Below are 18,867 nucleotides of genomic sequence, written 5' to 3'. Positions count from 1 at the left end.
TAGAAAATGTTTTGCTAAATATTTCTCATAACTCAAATAGTCTGGCCATTTTAAACCCAAAATGCATTACTATAAATGCTTTTTGTTTTCAAAGTATGAGTGCATTTTTGACTCATAAATAAAATGAATATTCAATTATTCAAGATAAGATAAGAAACTTATTGATCCCACACACAATACTTAACTACAATATTACCAAAATCAGCAATAATAAAAATAACAATGATTTTTACATATTAACATGTGCACACGTTCGCTAGGGGAAGGACAAGACCAGGTTAAAATTAAAAACACAGTGTGAATGGTATGATGTGAGAGGGACTAAAAATTAGAAGTTAACATTACATATCAGGGAAAATAATAAATTTAACTTAGCTTGTTTTAATTTAACTTGTTTATACCCTTTCTGTCCCTCTCTGTGCTCCCCTCTCCAAAGCAGACCACTGCATAGAAGAGACCTGACAGAATGTCTTGAGCAGAGTCCTGCCTACTCCAAAGGACCTCAGTCGCCTCAGCAGGTGTAGTCAACTTTGGCCTTATTTGTTGAGGATGTCTGATTCTTTAGGGGGATTGTAGACAGGCCAGGGGCACATATTTTTGCTGGAAATGCCTGAAAAAGTGTAAGGACTTTAGGGACTGAACAAGTCTGTGTGTGCCATTTTTAATGCTCCTTTTCTAAGTGCACACAGTTACTGCAACAGTATTTACCCTGCTGGGTAACCAGAGTAGACATCTGACCTCTTTAAAAAGAAGGCACCAGACCCTCCTAATGCAGGCTGTCATTCCACAGAAATTCCTGCAGGAGGCAGGGTCCCCCTGGCCAGAGGGTTTTCCTTTTTGTCTTGAATTATTGTGTGTAGTGTTATAAAAGAAGTACAACACATCCAAGGGAAGTTTACTGATCCGAGTTTGTCAACATCATAAATCACCACTCCATCCTCTTCTTCCAAAGAACCTAATAAAGGGAAAATAAATAAATCATTTTAGAATTAAGAAAACATTTCTGTTTTATCACCAATATCTTGAAGTCCAATGCAATTACTAACATGGTATTTCTTCCAGTTCCAAATCACAATGTTACTCATTGTCACATGAAGTCCATCACACATCAGCAAAGAGCTAAAAAGAGATTTATTATTATATTATTGATTGCTGCACCTTTGGCTTTTTTTTTTATTTGGAAAAACTTGTCTAACATCAAAACTAGGAACATTTCAGCCATTAGTATGCTATAACCTGCCCATACCAAATCTAACTCAGAGAATGTGCAGTCTATGACTTTCCATGAACTCCCAAATGCTTACAATGATGCTGAACTGATCAGATGTTTAGCCTTTTATTTTATACATTTAAGTACATTTCAATGATAGTTTGACAGTTTCTAACTCTTGGCTTATTTTTGTTCTTTGCTAAAAATAAGTTGAAAAATTCTCAAGAACAATTTTTCAAGTATGGAGCTATGCAACAGATTCAGCCTCTTTTCAGTCCTATTGTACATAGACCAGGAACTTTAATCATGTTTGAATTTCATTAACGATTTTAGTGTTACACATTCATGAAACAAGACACATATATTATATTACATAATTTCTGACACTGACATTACTTTGTAAAAATCCGTTTTCACCTTGACATTGAAGAGGTCTTTTTGGTCAGAAAGCCAAATGATACTGATCATGATTGATTTATAAAATCAGTAAAAGGGTAAACGTCCAGGGGGGTGAATTCTTTTCATATTCACTGTAGGTCGCCTACTCATCAGTTAGTGGTTAAACCTGTGGGGGAAAAAATGAAAAGTACATCCTGTTACAGTTACAATAAGTAGTTTATTGGTTCAACAGTGCTGCCAGCGCCTGACAGATAAATATACACTTCTTAGTTTGTCTATTTACAACTTGCGGAAGGACGATACAAACTGTCCCTTGCTGACATACATAGCAATCGAGTGTATACCATACTTTGGGATCGTTTCCTTGTCCAAGCATATATGGTCCCCATTGAAAAATGTGGTGAGTTAGGCTGTTTGTGGAAGAAGCCCTATCAAGTCTGGGTTTGTTAACATGTAATGTGTTACATGTGCAAATCGTCAGACAGTGCAGCAGTAGGATAAGTAATGTGTGTGAATGTCTGAGTGTATGTGGGGCAAATAGGAGAACTGGAATGCACTTTTCTTTTTTCATTACAGTATGTTCAAGCTATCATTATAAGAGAAGAAAGTGACATCTGATACTGACTGTTCAGCAGTCTTAGTTTTACACCAAGAGCACTGAGAAAATGCTGTTACAATCTTATATTTCATCAATGAGCCTCTTTATGCTTATTTGATTTGCATTGCAGAAATATTTGCTGGCATTTGCAAAATAGTGTTACTTCATAGATGCTATTTGTCCTCAGTAGTACAATTTCATTATATCTTTCTGTATACTCTTCACGTACATTACAGCTGTGCACACATACAGGCATGCTCACACACAAACAATCATTCATAAGCCACAAACAGTAGAGTTAGAAACACACATAACCAAGCACTCATATGGCCAGATCTTACCATCTCAAACCAGGCCTGAATAGATGATGTATTTCCATCTTAACATGACACCCAGGTTGTGACATTCTTAATTCAACCACACGTTTATCACATCTGCTTTCTCTTTAATAATCCTAGAGTTGCTGTCCATCTCGGTGGTCTATTTACTATACATAAGAAAGAGCAGATTTTCTTTCCTGCATTTACCCCACTTCAGCTCCTCTAGGCATGCTGACACAGAAGCTTTAAACAGACTTACAGTTAACACTGACGACACCATCTTTCTCTGGTTTCTCCTCCAGGTTAGTAATGGCTCCAGTTTAAGTCAAATGCTCTCTAATTTTAGGGCAGCACTTTTCACTGTGTAAATACAGTGTGTTATATTTTATATATTTAACTCCTGAAGAAATGTTTGAAAGCTCTGTTTCAACAGCACCAGTATCCTGTATCACTGACCATAACTTTACATCAACCCTTCTCAATGCTGTAGTTCAAGTTTAGTCTCTGACTTATTTTGCCCCTTTTTTCCACAAATTCACTTAAGGAGCGATATATCATCTGCAAAGTCCCCGTGTGGGTGGATGCAGCGGGCGAAGCGCCACTGGCACACCATGAGACACAGAGGAAGCATGAAGAGAGCACAGATTCCTGCCATGATGTAGGCGATGGTCATGAGAGTGGACTCGTCTGTTTGAGGGATGTTGTAGCCGCAGTCCTCCAGGTCGACACCGTGGAACAGACCTTCCACAGAGGCTGTACGAAACTCATCGTGTACTGCAGATAGGAAGAGAGGGTTGTTAGTAAATGAGACTTACAGAGACCAGAATAGAGCGCTAATTATCAGCTGGTGGCCATATCAGTCTCCCAAAGCTTCCTATCTGCCCCTAAGAAGATCAATAAATTCACAAAATGTGAGAAAATATATAAGAATTAATTTTAAAGTTAATACTGGCAGGAATGTTAAGAAAGTGGCTGGATAAAGTTGTGAAAAAAGAGTGATACATTTCAAAATGGTTTGTGGAGTGGCACAAAAGATCAAAATTGGCAGGCATGGTGGTGAAAAGAGGTTAAAAAGTGGCCAAAAAAAGGGTAAAAGAGTAAAAAAGGGGCAAAAAGTACTATAAGTAGGTTAAAAGTGGCAGAAATATGCAAAAATGGCCGGGCAGAGTTGTGAAAAGGGGTTTAAGAGTAGCGAAAAAGGTGACAAGTGGTACAAATTTGTTTAAAAGGAGCTAAAAAGGGGCAGAAGTTATCAAAATGTGGTTGAGAATGCAAAAAGTTTGCAAAAATGGCTGGCTAAAGAATTACATAGTGGCTATAGTTAGCAAAAATTGGCTAAAAAGGTCAAAAAAAGATGAAAAATAGATTTAGGCTGGCAAAAATATTGCAAAAATGGCCTGGTAATGTAAAGAAAAGTGGTTAAAGAGGGGCACAAAGGGCAAAAGTTGTCACAAAAGTGACTAAAAGGGTGAAAAGTGACAAAAGTGATCAAAAATAGGTTAAGAGTAGCAAAAAATGTTGCAGAAATAGCAAAATGAAAAAGTCTCAAAACAGGTCAATGTTGGTGCTTAATCACAATTGAGGAGGGCCCATTCTCTGTGTTTTTCAGGGACCCAGCCGATTCTGTAGGCAGGCCTGCTTCCTGGTGGCCTGCTTCATTATAGGTAATAGTGATAGATCTCACTGCTAATGCCAAAAATTATGTGTCTTTTGAAAGAAAATACAAGCATTAATGAAATAATATAGGCAAAAACATTTATTTAATTTTTGTTGATTTGAAAAGCTCCCAAGGTCTTCTGTGTTTAAGAGAAAGGAGGAATGTGTTTATTTGCATTACAAACATCATTAAACCCCAGTGTAACAGTACAATATGGATGTACTCAAACTCTTCAAGTTTTGATTGCATGACTTGAAATGTTAATGTCATGCATTTTCTTGTAACCCAGATTATCATTAGTTTGTATCAGAGGTGTCCAAACTACAGCCTGGGGGCCAACTGTGTCACCTCTGGCAAATTTGACAATATAAAATGAGATACGGCCCACATTAGAACATGAAGCTTGTGCTTTATAGTACTTCTTCATTTGGAATAGATGCGGATTTTTGCCAATATCATATGCTATTATTTTGGGAAAGGGCAGTACTATCGTATTCTGGTGTATCTAAAAATAGCCTTTGTGAAAATGGAGCTGTGTAACAAGTGCATGCTTATAATAAATGCTATAATAAAATGTCTGTTTCCAGCAGCAGTACCACTGCCAATGCATGAAGATGTCATAAAAGTGATTAAGAACTCTTGTTAATGATTTCAAACAACATACCTGTCATAATAAGTAATGTGTTTAAAAGCCCAGTGAGCATTTCTTTACATTGTTAGATCTTTCTGATAACAGTTTGGGATAATTATTTCTCATATTACCTCAGAACAGAGACAAAAAGAAAGAGCACATGTGCCATTACTCACAGAGGGATAAGAGAAAAGAGACTTCATATGATTCTCTGTCCTGATGTAATTCAGCTTCCTGTGATGTATAAAACAATGCTGGAACTATAAATCTCCTCAAGTGCCTCTATAATAAATATTCGCATTGGGATTTTATGTAAGACTCAAGTGTTTTGTAAACATTGAATGACACACATGTAAATGTGCATGCTCTGCTCACTGTGCTTGGTCTGACCTGCCTCTTATTTAATGTGCTGCAAATTTTAACCCCGTTAATAACGTACACCATGGGAAGGTTTAAAAGTATTAAAAAAGTGCACACACCAAACCTAGTACAAATGCAAAATGGCTTGTTCAGAAATATCCTGCACTTTCAGGCTGGTATTTCCTGTATTACTTTCCTTTCAACAGATATCCTTATTTCCTCTCACTGAAAAACATCAAACTTTCAGACTGAATTCTACATCCAACCCCCTTTCCTCACCGTGGCATGTACTGACAGCAAAGCCGATGCGTTTCTTTTCTCGGTCAAAAACAACGTAGAATCCCTCCATGATGACAGCTCCCATCACAGTGCCGGTGCTGGACTGGGACACAGCAAACTTATAGCAGTCCTCCTGGGCAGAAGCCACATCCTCCACCGGCCGCAGGTATTGCTGCATAGAAATCAATTGAACAGAATGAAGAAAAGAAAGAAAATCTGTGCTACCTGTGGTGTAAAAGCTCTCTGTGTGATCTGATGACTGGAAAAACACATAAACAAGCACAAGCCCATTTACCAGGTCGGTTACATTAGTGATTCTCAACCTATTGAGTCTGGACCCCCAAGAAAGCATGTGTTGGTGTTGGTGGCCCCCCACCCCCATTGCACACGCCCCTCCCTCCGCCTCCATCCCAGTGTGGGTGGATGCTGCGCTGTCTGTGGTGCTGAAAACAAAAGCAGGGCAGGTGGACTAAAAAAATCCACTGAAAAATTGACGTTCATTTGTTATTATTCTCCTTTTAATGGCTGTAAATCCAACTCATGATATACTTTTACAGTCCACTTGGCAGAAATTGAAAAATGGGGGGAAAATAACTAAGTGAAGCGATACTCAACAAGTAGAGAAGGAGAAGTGCAGCAGCTTTGCCTCTCTAAAAAAGCTTCCCCTTAAGATTTTGAGCAGTATTTCTGAATCACATGCTGTATAAATGTACATAAATCTCAACAGTTATTTGTTTCATTACCTTTCGTAAGAGTGTCTTTAGTGTCTTTTTTTGTGCCCGCTATCCTGTGTTAAACCCATAGTTTCTAATCTTCGTGTTAAAATCTACAATGTTTTTACATTAGGTCAACAGCTTAACAGTTGTTGAATCCAGTTTTTATCAACTGATCAAATCAGTTCTATCTTCCACTTTAACCTCAAGCGTTTAATTCATGGTTATACCAGAGTAATGCCGTAATTTAATTCTAGTGAACAAAAACATTTTTCAGTGTCTTTCTTCTTCACTACACTCCTCTTCTGCATCAACACACCACTGCGTTCAAGCCTTCAATGACCAAAGCAGAGCAGTAGGTCTTCTTCTGTCTCAGAACCTCTGTGGTTCTTTTCTTAACTTCTGACACAGACTCCAAACATGTCCCTTTGAGCACAGATTTGGTCTTAGGAAAAGAAAAAAGTCACATGGCGCTAAATCAGGTGAAAAAGGAGGGTGATCAAGCACTGTGGTTTGTCTTTGGGTCAGAAACCACTTTATTGAGTGCTCAGTGTTAGCTAGAGCATTGTCTTGATGAAGACTGAAACCAGTTTTCTACATTTGTGGTCTCTTTTTTTCTGACTTTTTCATACAGTTTTTCTAGAGCTGGTTTTTAATAGTGCTGATTCACCATTGACCTTTCTGGAACCCACTCCTCCACAATGATACCCTTAATGTCCAAGAAAACAATCAACATGGCCTTGAATTTGGGCTTGCTGCTGTTGGTGATGATGGTGTTTTCCAAAGCACTGACTGCCCTTTTGTCTCAGGATTGTATCAAATGATCCAAGTTTCATCGCATGGAATCACTCTTAAAAAAACTGAGTTTCTTTCAAATGTGTCCAAATGTCCGCACAAATTTCTCGCATTTTTCGTTATGATCAGGAGTCAGAAGTTTTGAGACAACTGGCACACACTTTTGTCTGGGACTGGGCAATTAATCAAAAATAAGATTAAATCACAATCTGGCCTGCTGCAATTTTCAGATCGCAAATGATGCAATATTTCTTTGACCTGAAATTTGTGTCAAAATACAAGTTTTAAACATTTTTTTTGCATTGTAGATGTTATGCATGACATATCATGCAATCATTGATGTGCCATTTTTTAAGAATTGTCCACAAAAAAATCCCACCTTCTTAATTTTTGTACTTTTTTCTTATTAAATAAGAAACTGAAACGTTTATTTCACTTTTTACCGAAATCCCAAAAATCCAAAATTCCATAAAATTTAACATTTAAATTTTTTTGTATTTCATTTGATACATTAGGTGTTTCTGGTAACTGATTATCCACTTGAGGGCATTTTAATCATTTTTCAGAATCGTATTCAGAATTTTTTTTAGTAATTTATGATCATATTGATTAGATAGAGGTATCATAAAAGTATGTATCAAATATGATACAATAGGCTTTAAGGGGTTAAAACCACAAAATAAACAAGACAGCTGTAGCTCTGTCTCTGTGTCTTATCTTACTAATAATAGCTACTATTTGCTTTCATTATGTTATGTCTTTCATGTGTTTTTAGTTGATTTTGCTTCTATGGTGTTTAGTCCATATAAGGAGATTCAAAGTTGCACCTGATATTGAAATTCAAAGAAGTTGAATCTTTACTCGAGCATTTAATATGCCATGGGCACCAAGGTCATGAGACTCCCACAGGTGCACAGCACTGAATCTCTCTTCAAATTCTCACCTTATTCATTCCTTATGCATCACAGCTTTTCTGAGTGGCTTTGAATCAAAACCGTTTAAGGACTTTACAGAGCTTTATGAAAGGCTTTAGGAAATATATTCAAAGGCTACTGGCTTTGAAAACGTGGTCATTATTTCGTCCCCCACGGGTCCTTGCCAGGCTTTCGTCTATTGAAGACTATTTGAAAGAGTACAGTTGAAGGAGTGACCTGAACTGTGACCAGACTTTCTCTCGAGGGGGGGAAGGAAATGAAAACTGCATTTTAATAAAGGCATTTAAATTGCTTCAGAACTCTGAATTACAAAAACTGAATTACAAAGACATGACTCAGTAATAATTTATTAAACAACTTTCAGTAAATAACAAAATGCCTTCAAGTTCAAAGCTTGAAAGACTCATGAATCTATGCTGTAGCATAGGCTGTAGGTCCACATGTCATTGCAAACCTCTGATGTTTACAGGCATGCTGTATGTACGCTTTAGGCTTGGTTCTCAACTGGTGGGTCAGGACCCAAAAAGGAGCCACAAGCCTTTTTCAGTGGGTTGCAGATGTGTGCCTGGGAAAAAAAAACTGTGGCAAAAGTCTTTGATGTGCTTTTATTTTGAAGGGCTCATCTTTCTCTTTGTTGCGTAACATAATTTGTTCCAGCCCAAGTCCAAATGGCCCCATTTTTCATTTAAATTTTTTGGTTATGGTTGAAGAATTGAAGAAATTTATGTCAAATTATTGTTAAGGTGATGATGAGTCCTGACACCAGACCAGTTCAGAGCCACTGCTCTAGGCGTTACAATTAGTCAAATCTGCATGCCAGCACCTGAAAATATCAGAGGTGCATTTCCTTATCCATGCCTCTCTTTGTGACTGAATGAGTGAAAAATATTCCTCAGCCTTCTCAGATGTCTCCTCCCTTGTATTCTTTGCACTAGCTGCAATATAATCAGCTGCTGCTCAGTGTTTATCAACTCCAACATAATACACTTGGCTTCAGTTGCCATGGTTTCAGGCAGACAGGACACACCAACACACAAGCATGAAGTGCTTACAGTGGCCTTGATTTATCAAACTTGCATAGAAACCAACACAGTTTTGGCTGTAGAAAACATCTAACGACAAGCTCCACATGTTATTTATGAAGAGTGCATATCTAGCCAATAACAGCATATTGTGAACAGGTGTAAGTAGCTGAAACAAAAGTCTTTTAAATAACACGCTATGACCTCACCATTAGAGTTTAGGACATGGAAATATATAGCAACAGCAATAGCACCATGATCTCTTTATCAAATTTTCAGTCTCAATGTCTCCATTTAGTCACTAAAACATAATTTGAGTTTTTACATTAAAGCCTTTGCTTTCAGTCAGAGCAATTATTACATTTGAATAAATTAAATCAAGCATATTATATAATTTAAATGAACATAAAACACTAAGATAAATGCACTACAAGATTTTAAATCACTGTGAAATACACTGACAAAAAAACTGACATACCTTGAGTCCTCTACCCAATTTCTCCTTGTGTTTAACAGATTATTTGCCCAATGTTGAAATAACTTACATTTTAGGGTCAATGACAAAAACAACACTTGTGTTTTTTCAGCTTTTTTTCATCACCAAAGATCTATTTATAGGTGCTTTAGACTTTCTTCCATGTGGAAATAAGGTAGTCAACTGACATTTTTAGTCAGAGTTTTAGTCACAAAATCAAAACTGTTGCCAGCCACCCTAAAACACCACAAAGGAATAGAAGATTTTTTTCATTAGCAGTTTCAGAAACATTCTTGCTTGTTTTCAGCATGGGATTGATGTTGGTCAGGACCACGTAATCTTCTGTGCAAAAAAGTTCAATAAAGCTCTCCTTCTTAACTTTGTCTTTATGACCAGGAAATAGTGACACGCTTTTAATTAGCTACTGCTTTTCATCTCTGTTTTATTCTTCTTCCATTCTTCTGCCAAAAACCCCATACTTGCTGTCCCATTTAGAGTGAGAACAGTCTTTGCGATTGCCAGGAGCAAAGGATTCTGTTTCATGCTTATTGAAAACCCCATTCTGGCTATTTTCATGGACACTTTAAGTGTTTTTCTTTCTCTGTACTTTCTCCTGTTTAGGAGATGAAGTTTCTCATATTTTTCATCTCATTAAGAATAAAATTCGTTTCAGCTTCACACCCAAAATTCTGCTTCCTAATGCTGCCATTCGCTATGTTTTGTTTTCTCTTTATTCACTTCCAATCATGTACTCTACTCATGCACAGAGACAACATTAGAAACCAGATTAAACTGTTCACATGCACTAAATAAAACAGATTACTGGGCCAAATCAGCCTTAAGAGGGTAAATTAAACAAATATGCTTCGACACAGACTATTTTGCAATGAGCAAGTCATCCATGTTTTTCCTTTTTAAAACTAAAGTCAAAAATCTGAGATTTTGATCATTTGGACATAAAATCAAGCTTAACAAATTTACCTCTTATGATAATGACATAAAAAAAATAAGTGAACCCCCGAGAAAAAAACAATAAATTACCTGTGGTAAGATGGAGATTCTGAAAGACTGGTTGTGGTTTTCGCTCATCAGGTAGAGTGATATGACTGGGAAGATGTGCCAAGGAGTAGTACCAGCCTGCCAGCATACCAGCTGCTCCCCGAGCCAGAACCCAGAGGGGAACTGTTCTGTCTAAAAACAGGGTTATAGAGAGAGTTATACTTTCCTTTCCCATGTCTGTGTTTTGGAAGTTAGATTTGCATCAGGAGATGGAGATTTTACAGGTAACAGGGGTATAGAGTCACTTACAAGTGAGATAATTGGTGATGATATCAGAAAATGCAAAAGGTAAACAAAGAAAAAATACAAGCAGGATCTTAAAAATTTATAACAGGGACTTAAGGTATCATGACTGACCGAAGAAGCTGCTTCAATAGCCTTGACTGCAGCCTGGAACACTTTCCGAGGCAGACGAAGGTTGGTGGTGCCACTATCCACAATGCTTTTATCGTAGTTGTACTGAAAGAGACGTAAACATCAAAACGCAATAATATTTCTCACAACAGTAAGCCAGATATCAACCACCAAGTCATCCTTAAATAGACTGTTTATCAGATGGTCAGATCTTACCTCTTTACAGTCCATGTTGAGGTCCTGTCCATTCACCTCAATTTTCACAATTATGACTTCATAGTACCACTCCCTGCGGATGGGCGTGTACCAAAGCTGTCCCACATACAGAGACGGATCCACTCCTCCAATGATCTGAGGGCAAAGGGATAAATATTCTAGCGAAGGCTCAAAATATGATATACGAGTTTTAGATATGTGTGTCTCAAAGTGTCTCACCATGCTGCCACCAACGGTCGCACTACCCAGGGAGTAGTTCTGAGTGAAGCCAGCTCCACACAACTGGAGAGAGAAGAGGTTGGGGACAGGAGTCTGGCGAACCAAAGAGTCGAAGAAAGGCTCCAAAGTCTCGTCAGGCTTAGGAGGGAGAGTCAGGGTCAGAAAGAATGATGCAGATTAGTTTAACATTTTAGTTTATAGAAAACTGATTAAATTTTATCCTGCCCCCCCTTCATCTTTCCATATTTTATAGAGAGTACAGCAGCATTATCTTTACTGTTCATAGAAATCAGCAGATTTTTAAAAAACAAAAACTTTGGTAGGACTGCCATAATCTTGGTATTCTGAGGAAAGATCAAGACCTTTAATTGTATAAATTGTTGAAGTAATGAATGGCTTCTGTTACAATCTAGTTAATGTAGTTATTATTATATTTCACTCTTATTAATCTTTTATTATCACATTTCAAAATTCCACTATTTCCTATGACTGTCTATCCATTTACAACTAATTTTGTGCTACTGTTGCATTTTGGACACCTTCAGCTAAAGGTATCTGACTTCCTGTTGGGATACACACTTTCTGAAGAGTCAAGCTCGACACATGATGATGGGAAGAAAAAGAATGCATTGGCAATCTTCTAAAGCTAGAACCAGCTTTCACTTCTAATTCTATGCTCCCTCACCCCCTTCCCTTCCTGCTTCCTGTCACAGGGGTGATTCATGGCTGCAAATGGAACTGAAACTTAAGACTTAGTCATGAAGATTTCTGTTTTATACGAAGCTGTGTCTTGGTTTTCTAAACCTGCACACTGATCAACAGCTGGAACTTTGCACAATCTGCACAAAGATTATGAACTCTTAAGACAGAGTCCTAAACCGTGCTTGAGGTTCTAACAGGGAACAAATCCTAGTGCAGTAAGCAGAGTAAAGCGTGACAGAAGAGAATAATGTTGTTATAACCGTTACAGATGACATTGTTTGGTTTTTCGTTGTTTTTCCAGGTTATTTACAAGCCTTTCACCTGACAGATACACACTGGGATAAGTGGAACTTTATAATATCAGCGTTTTTTTATTTTGGCTCTGTGCAAGACTAATTGATTTTTAGGACCTCGGATACATGACAAATACAGTTCGTTACAACTGAATTCACACTTAACAACATAACTAATTCATAAGAGAGTTACTCAGGTATGCAGGGTTCTTACCCGTGCTATATCAGCATAGGCCAGTCCTAGGATTCCCTCCCAGTTGGATCCATTGATGAAGAAGCGATCTGACTGGGTGATAGCAGCGATGTTAGCACGCAGTGTGGCGTTCGGGCCATGTGGGACGGAGACCAAGTCGGTGCCCAGCTCCCCTTCCCAGCGACCCTGAGTGTAGGGAACATACACGCTCCTGCCCTGGTCACGGTATGAACTAGAGCTGTAGAGGGATGGTGGGAGGACAGAAGGGGAGGAAAAGTGAAGAAATTCAGCACATGGAGACTCCCGCAGGAGTTTCATTGCTGGTATTATAGTCACATAATAGAACAAATCAACAACTCTGTCTCCCTGTTGTCATACTTCATTCACAATATGATGTCGACTGTGAAAATTGGCATCCTTCATTATAATGTTAGCTGAATGATTGAATCATAAAATAATATTGAAAATCAAACTAAAGACAAGCAAAACATACTGTAAAAAATGGAAAATCATGGAAAACATGCAACCTTATGAAGCTATTATGAATGTTCTATACCAGGCATTCCCAAACTTTTCATTCTGAAACCACCAAAATAAAGGTGCCAGAGACTGGACACCTCCCACTGTCAATGTCATATAGTTGTGCATACTCAAGGACAGTCATGTGCAGACTTACATTTTAAGGGTTTTCCATACATTACTTTGGTATCAGCATAAATCATACCTAATGACAACGGCTTTATTCCACAGTCAACTAATTTCATGCATATAATTTACAATAACAGGTAAAATGTATAATTTGAAATCATAAAGCATGTTTTTTGTTTCTTGGGAGGCATTTTGTGACCCCCCCCTTTCAGTATCTTGACCCCTGCTGTGCAGGGCTCCAGACTGCCCCTAAATGGTCGCATTTTGCCCCTAAAATTTGAGACAGTGCGAGTAAATTTTTCATATACTCGCGCATGTGCGACCGGTAAATTTGCCAAGTTTTTATTATTATTATTAAATATTTTTTGTTGCTGACAAACTTCTGCTCCACACGTCAGCCCAGTTGTTGGCAATAATGCACAAATGAGCTGGTTTGTCAATCGACATTAACTCCAAAAGAAGAAGAAAGGAGACAAACACCAAAGAAGAAGAAGGTGGGCCAATGGGTGCTTCTCACTCCTCTTGTTATATGGCTTGGGTCTTTGGCGTGAGTCTTTTCCTTGAGTCTTAGTCCCGCCCACCAGAGACTCATGGAGAGACCGAGGAATCGACACGGAAGACTGAAGCCATAAGACTGATGTTTAACGGTCCTTGGGACGTCCTTACCTCTGCAGCGTCACTTGAAGCGACATCAGTTCATGATGAGGTGCCGCCTGACCATCAATCAGCTGATCATCAATCAGCTGTCAGGAGGCATAAACAGCTGTGTCTGCATAATTTGTACTGCATTTATTCTAAACAAATATCCACATTTACAGTGTTTGGTCTCAGTGTGGATCAGAAAACACCTGCATGAAGAGAAATCGGCAGTAAACATCAGAAGTTTTAAAAGGCTCAACAACTGATGGGCTGGGATTTTAAAAAGTGTTTGAAATAAGCATTTACAGTGAATTATTGAGAATATATTTAATAAAATCAATAATAAAGACTAAATCAGTATGGAGTTTAATATTTGATTTGTTTTCTGATTCACCTTCAAACATCAAACATGTTAAAAGCTCATAAAATCAACAGAATCAGATATAAATCTTCACTTTCCCACCAAACACCCGACATCATTTAGTTTTTTTTTCTACATGCGGTCCGTCATAACCCTGAATTTAGACAAAAGATAGTTGTAGAAAATTATTAAATTATTCTGTCCATCTGATTTATTCCAAATTTAGCCCAATAGTCATCAAAAATATGACCACACAGCGACGTCTTTCCAACGACCTGAAATTACATCTTTTCACCTTTCACTATTCTATTAAATCTAGACGTTGTTTTAGACATAGTGGAGATGTTTTTCAACATCTTTACAACTATTTTTTGATATCAAAAAACATGCGGACTCTTTCTATCAGCAAATGCTATATTACAAAATTATTTATCATAATTATTCAGTGTGAAGGCTAATGACAAAACCTGACGCTCACTATCAGTCTGATAGAAACTCTTAACACTGAGATGATTTAAACGTGTTTCTTCCTGACAGACAGAATGCTCTGACTTTAATTCTCCTCATGATCTATAAACAGATTAACAGAAATTACTAAATGGACTATACCACCCAGCCAAAAATAGTTCTTAAAACATTAAAAAAAATACCTCCACTCTGTCTAAATGTCTAGATTGAATAGAAGCGTGAAAGGTGAAATGCAGTTATTTTCAGGTCGTTGAAAAGACGTCTCTGTAAAGACATTGCTGTAATATTGTCATTTTTTTAATGACTATTATTGGGCTAAATTTGGACTAAACCAGAGGGACAAAACATGGCTCAATTTCCTACAACTATCTTTTGATTAAATTAAGGCTATGACGGACCAAATGTAGAAAAAAAAAACATCTAAATGTTGTTGGTGTTTGGTGGGAAAGTGAAGATTTATATCTGAATTGCTAGATTTTATAAGCTTTTAACATGTTTGATGTTTGAAGGTGAATCAGAAAACAAATCAAATATTAAACTTCATACTGATTCAGTCTTTATTATTGATTTTATTAAATATATTCTCAATATTTCACTGTAAATGCTTATTTCAAACACTTTTTAAAATCCCAGCCCATCAGTTGTTGAGCCTTTTAAAACTTCTGATGTTTATATTCTGTTTAGAGTCCATTGAGTCCATTTATCGCGCTATAAACTCTGTTTCTCCTCCATCATTTATCTCTGCTGATGCTGTAAAGTTTTACTGACATCCTCTGTGTAGCAGCGTTCAATCAGAGAGAGATAGCCAATAAGGGGGCATGCCTCTGAGTAAAAAGACTTCTGGGAAGCCTGCTCTCATGTGTCTTTGCTCATCGGTCTTCAAATCTCAGTCCTCGGTCTTATGGCTTGGGTCTTTACACTGGGCAAGAGCTTTGGCACGGTCTTTAAGATGGCGGATCAGAAACTACTTCTGGCTCGAGCGAATCCGTATCTATATGAGACCTGGGATCCGGCTAATGTGTGTGAGACGGGGGGGGGGTGTTGGGGGTGTTGGGGGCGAATGACCACTGTGTGATGTGTGCTAATGTGTGAAAAGAGGTGAGTCTTGGGGTTATCGCGCTAATCTACAGGTTTCACATAAATCTTGTAAACAATGATCAATGGCCATAGGGACTATCAGTGCTTACTTTCTCCCCACTAAAACTAGTGTGCCAGAGGTGACAAATCCTGATGAGTCCAACTCGTTTTGTGAGGAAACGGTCATGGTGAAAAAGGGCAGGAAATTCTGTTTTCGGGATGAGTGGCTGCACAAGTTCACCTGGCTGAGGTATTTTTGGGAGATGAATTAAATGAATTGCAAATTCTGCTCAATACCCACAACACGCGGGGACAGAGGTTGCGTTAACTGAATATTCTCCGTCACTGACGGAATTTTTTGAAGGATGACGGAGAATTTTGAAGGCTGTCCGTCATTTTGACGGGCTGGAATGATGAGGATGAGCCTGCATTTTAGCACACACACAGACAGACAGATGCATAGACCTTTACCATTTTGCACACATGGACTATCAAGGAGGTTATTTGATCTATTAAAAATCTTGTACCCGGTGGGCTCTCTCACTGACCTCGACATCGTAGATTAATGAAAGCGTGTCAGTCTCTGCTGCAGGTGTCTCAGTACACCGGTCGGCATGCAGAGTTCCTGCTGCTTCCACCCTGCTTGCTCACCACCGAAACCTCACTTTAAACACCAAAGTTTGCTCATTTATCATGTGTATATCAACCATGGAAATATAACAAAGAGATGGGTGAATGATGATTCAGATCAGCACCTGTTGCTGAATTCTCTCTTGCTTGCTCATCACTGCCCAACTGCCCCCCCCAAACCTCACTTTATCCACCGCAGTTTCCCCCTGTATTATGTGGACATCAGTCATGGAAATATGACAGATAAAGGCCTATGTTTGTAGCCTACTCACAGGTCATAACAGAGACAGAATTAAAAAGTTGTTCTCCACCTCTCCAACTTGTCTCAATGCTATGATGCATGAGCGTGTGTTGTATGAAGCTCTCCGTCAGGATGGATCCAGCAGGATTTAGAAGGAGTGACAGGCTCACAGTACAAAAAACTTTGCCACATTCTACAAACTTTCGCAGTCAAGGCAAATACAAACGCAACAGACTCAGTGTGCAAGGTCCGAGTGTGTGACGTTTTTTTCGGATTATGACTCCTGTGGAGCAGACAAATGCGCACGGCTCCACAGTGCAGCCTTTTAACAACTTGTTACCAGCTGTGGTCATCAAACTACAACATCTTGATATTAAAAATATCCTCCAAACTGTGCATGATGTCTTAAATGGCACAGTTCATAGTTGCTTGCTTAAAGACAGGGATTGTTGCTCCACCGTTTGTTGCTCCCTGCGTAAAAATGACGAAGAGAAAATGCTGTGCTGCTTTATTCATCTCTCTATCAGTGCCATTAAAATGCAGAACCTCAAAGATTGTTTTTAGAATATAAGTTTAGAAATGGTGCTTCATTAATTAAACACTAGAAATAAAGTCATATTGAATTATATTACAGATATTAAAGAGGAAATTATAATGACGGATGGTAAAATGGCATGACGGAAATTTCACAACCCCTCCCATCAAAATGACAGACAATAAAAATGTCCAGCGCAACCTCTATGCATGGAACACGATATTTGCTGATAATACTGGCACTACACAATTAAAACATGACACTCTGAGCAAACACAATGCCAGTCTGAAGCATAAAATGTGCCCTGACCTGTGTAATGAAAGTGCAGCTCCACAGTAATACTGTGAAAATGAGAGGAAATGTGAATATTTACTTTGGAAGTCGATTTACAGTGTGCACCCCAAAATTTTCTGCTTGCGCCCCTAAAATTTTAAGTTAGGGGCCACTGTGCTCCTGGTAAAAAAAGTTAGTCTGGAGCCTTGACTTATGGACTGGCACCAATCAATCTGTGTGTCACTGACAGCTTTGGCATTTGTCTGCATCTGTACCCTTCAAGGTCCCAATATTTTCAAATAAATGATTTGTTATCTGTTGCAAAAAAAGGTAACTATATTTATACTCACAGCGAGCGATGGTAGTATCTTCGCAGGAAGGGATGAGCAGCTGCTCCGACAGCAAAGTTGCTGCTTCCTGTGTCCACCAAGATGTTCAACTAGAGAAAAGAAGAGAGAGAGAGAATAAGCAATCAATGATTATTTTTCTAAACTCAAAACGTTTGTCATTCTGGTGCTTTGGTTCTATTTTAGGTATGTAGCATGTCACATGCTTAGCTGCCGCTTTGGTAACAAACATGGTTATTTCCAAAACAAACTTATGCGTGTTCACTTTTATACTGATTACAGGCCATTTCTCTGTGTTATTCTCTATTTATCTTTCCCTTGCGTTGTTTCCTGTTGCCCTAAATGCCCTTCTCCGTCCCCTCTCTGTCTCCACTCTAACCCCCCTCTCCTCTCAGGTTGCCCATTCTACTCCCTCTCTCTCCTAGCTCCTCCATTTCTGTCTGCAGCTCAGTGTGAGTATCATATTTAGTGCTATCAGTCAAAGCAGTTACTGAAAGTGTGAATGGAGACCTTGCAGACCTGTAAATCCCATTAAGAATTACTTGATTCATCTCATACTAGGTGAAAAATGGTAAGACTTTATTTCAATCTTGATGATTGCGGCTTAGAGCGCATGAAAATCAAAATCCCACAATCTCAAAATATTAGAATATTGCAAAGAAGTCCAGTTTGCAAAGATTACCTGAGTCTTCATTCATTCACTCACTCATGTTCAGTACACACAACCACAACCATGGGGAAGACTGCTGACCTGACAAATGTCCAGAAGACAAACACTGACACCCTTCACAAGGAGGTAAAGCCTCAGAAGGTCACTGCTGAAAGGGCAGGCTGTTCTCAGAGGCTGTATCAAAGCAAATTCATGGAAAGCTGACTGAAAGGGAAAAGTGTGGTAAAAAAAAAAAAGGAGCACAATCAACAGGGATGAGCTTAGCCTTCAGAGGACTGTCAAACAAAGCAGATTCAAGAGCTTAGGTGAGCTTCACAAGGAGTGGAATGAGGCTGGAGTCACTGTATTTAGAGCCACCACATGGATGGGTCCAGGAAATAATAATAAAAATAATAATAATAATAATAACTTTACTCATCCCTGAAGGGAAATTCATTTGTCTGGAGTCTCATCTGTTTATAGAAGAACTAGAATGGCCGTCTGAGGTGGCAGACCCACGCCTAAGCAGCACCACCGAGGAACTCGCGCTCCCGTTGATTACTATGGTG

The 18,867-nt window shown here is 38.5% G+C and overlaps 1 protein-coding gene across 1 annotated transcript in view; it reads right to left on the bottom strand.

Moving 5' to 3' along the window:
- Positions 1 to 263: 263 nt before the first annotated feature.
- bace1 (beta-secretase 1) overlaps positions 264 to 18,867 on the bottom strand; it is a 30,900-nt gene continuing 12,296 nt past the window's right edge. Inside the window, exons 2-10 of the mRNA XM_041796415.1 lie at positions 17,653 to 17,741; positions 12,452 to 12,668; positions 11,243 to 11,380; positions 11,024 to 11,158; positions 10,811 to 10,912; positions 10,436 to 10,585; positions 5,455 to 5,626; positions 1,628 to 3,301; positions 264 to 955 (exon numbers count right to left, since the gene is read on the bottom strand). Of these exons, the coding sequence (XP_041652349.1) occupies positions 3,063 to 3,301; positions 5,455 to 5,626; positions 10,436 to 10,585; positions 10,811 to 10,912; positions 11,024 to 11,158; positions 11,243 to 11,380; positions 12,452 to 12,668; positions 17,653 to 17,741 (1,242 nt within the window). The 3' untranslated portion in view covers positions 264 to 955; positions 1,628 to 3,062. The remainder of the gene's footprint in view (positions 956 to 1,627; positions 3,302 to 5,454; positions 5,627 to 10,435; positions 10,586 to 10,810; positions 10,913 to 11,023; positions 11,159 to 11,242; positions 11,381 to 12,451; positions 12,669 to 17,652; positions 17,742 to 18,867) is intronic.

This window comes from Cheilinus undulatus, linkage group 2 (genome assembly GCF_018320785.1).
Source record: "Cheilinus undulatus linkage group 2, ASM1832078v1, whole genome shotgun sequence".
Lineage (NCBI taxonomy): Eukaryota > Metazoa > Chordata > Actinopteri > Labriformes > Labridae > Cheilinus > Cheilinus undulatus.
The sequence above is the reverse complement of the archived record's forward strand: the minus strand, read 5'-3'. Positions and strand labels throughout refer to the sequence as shown.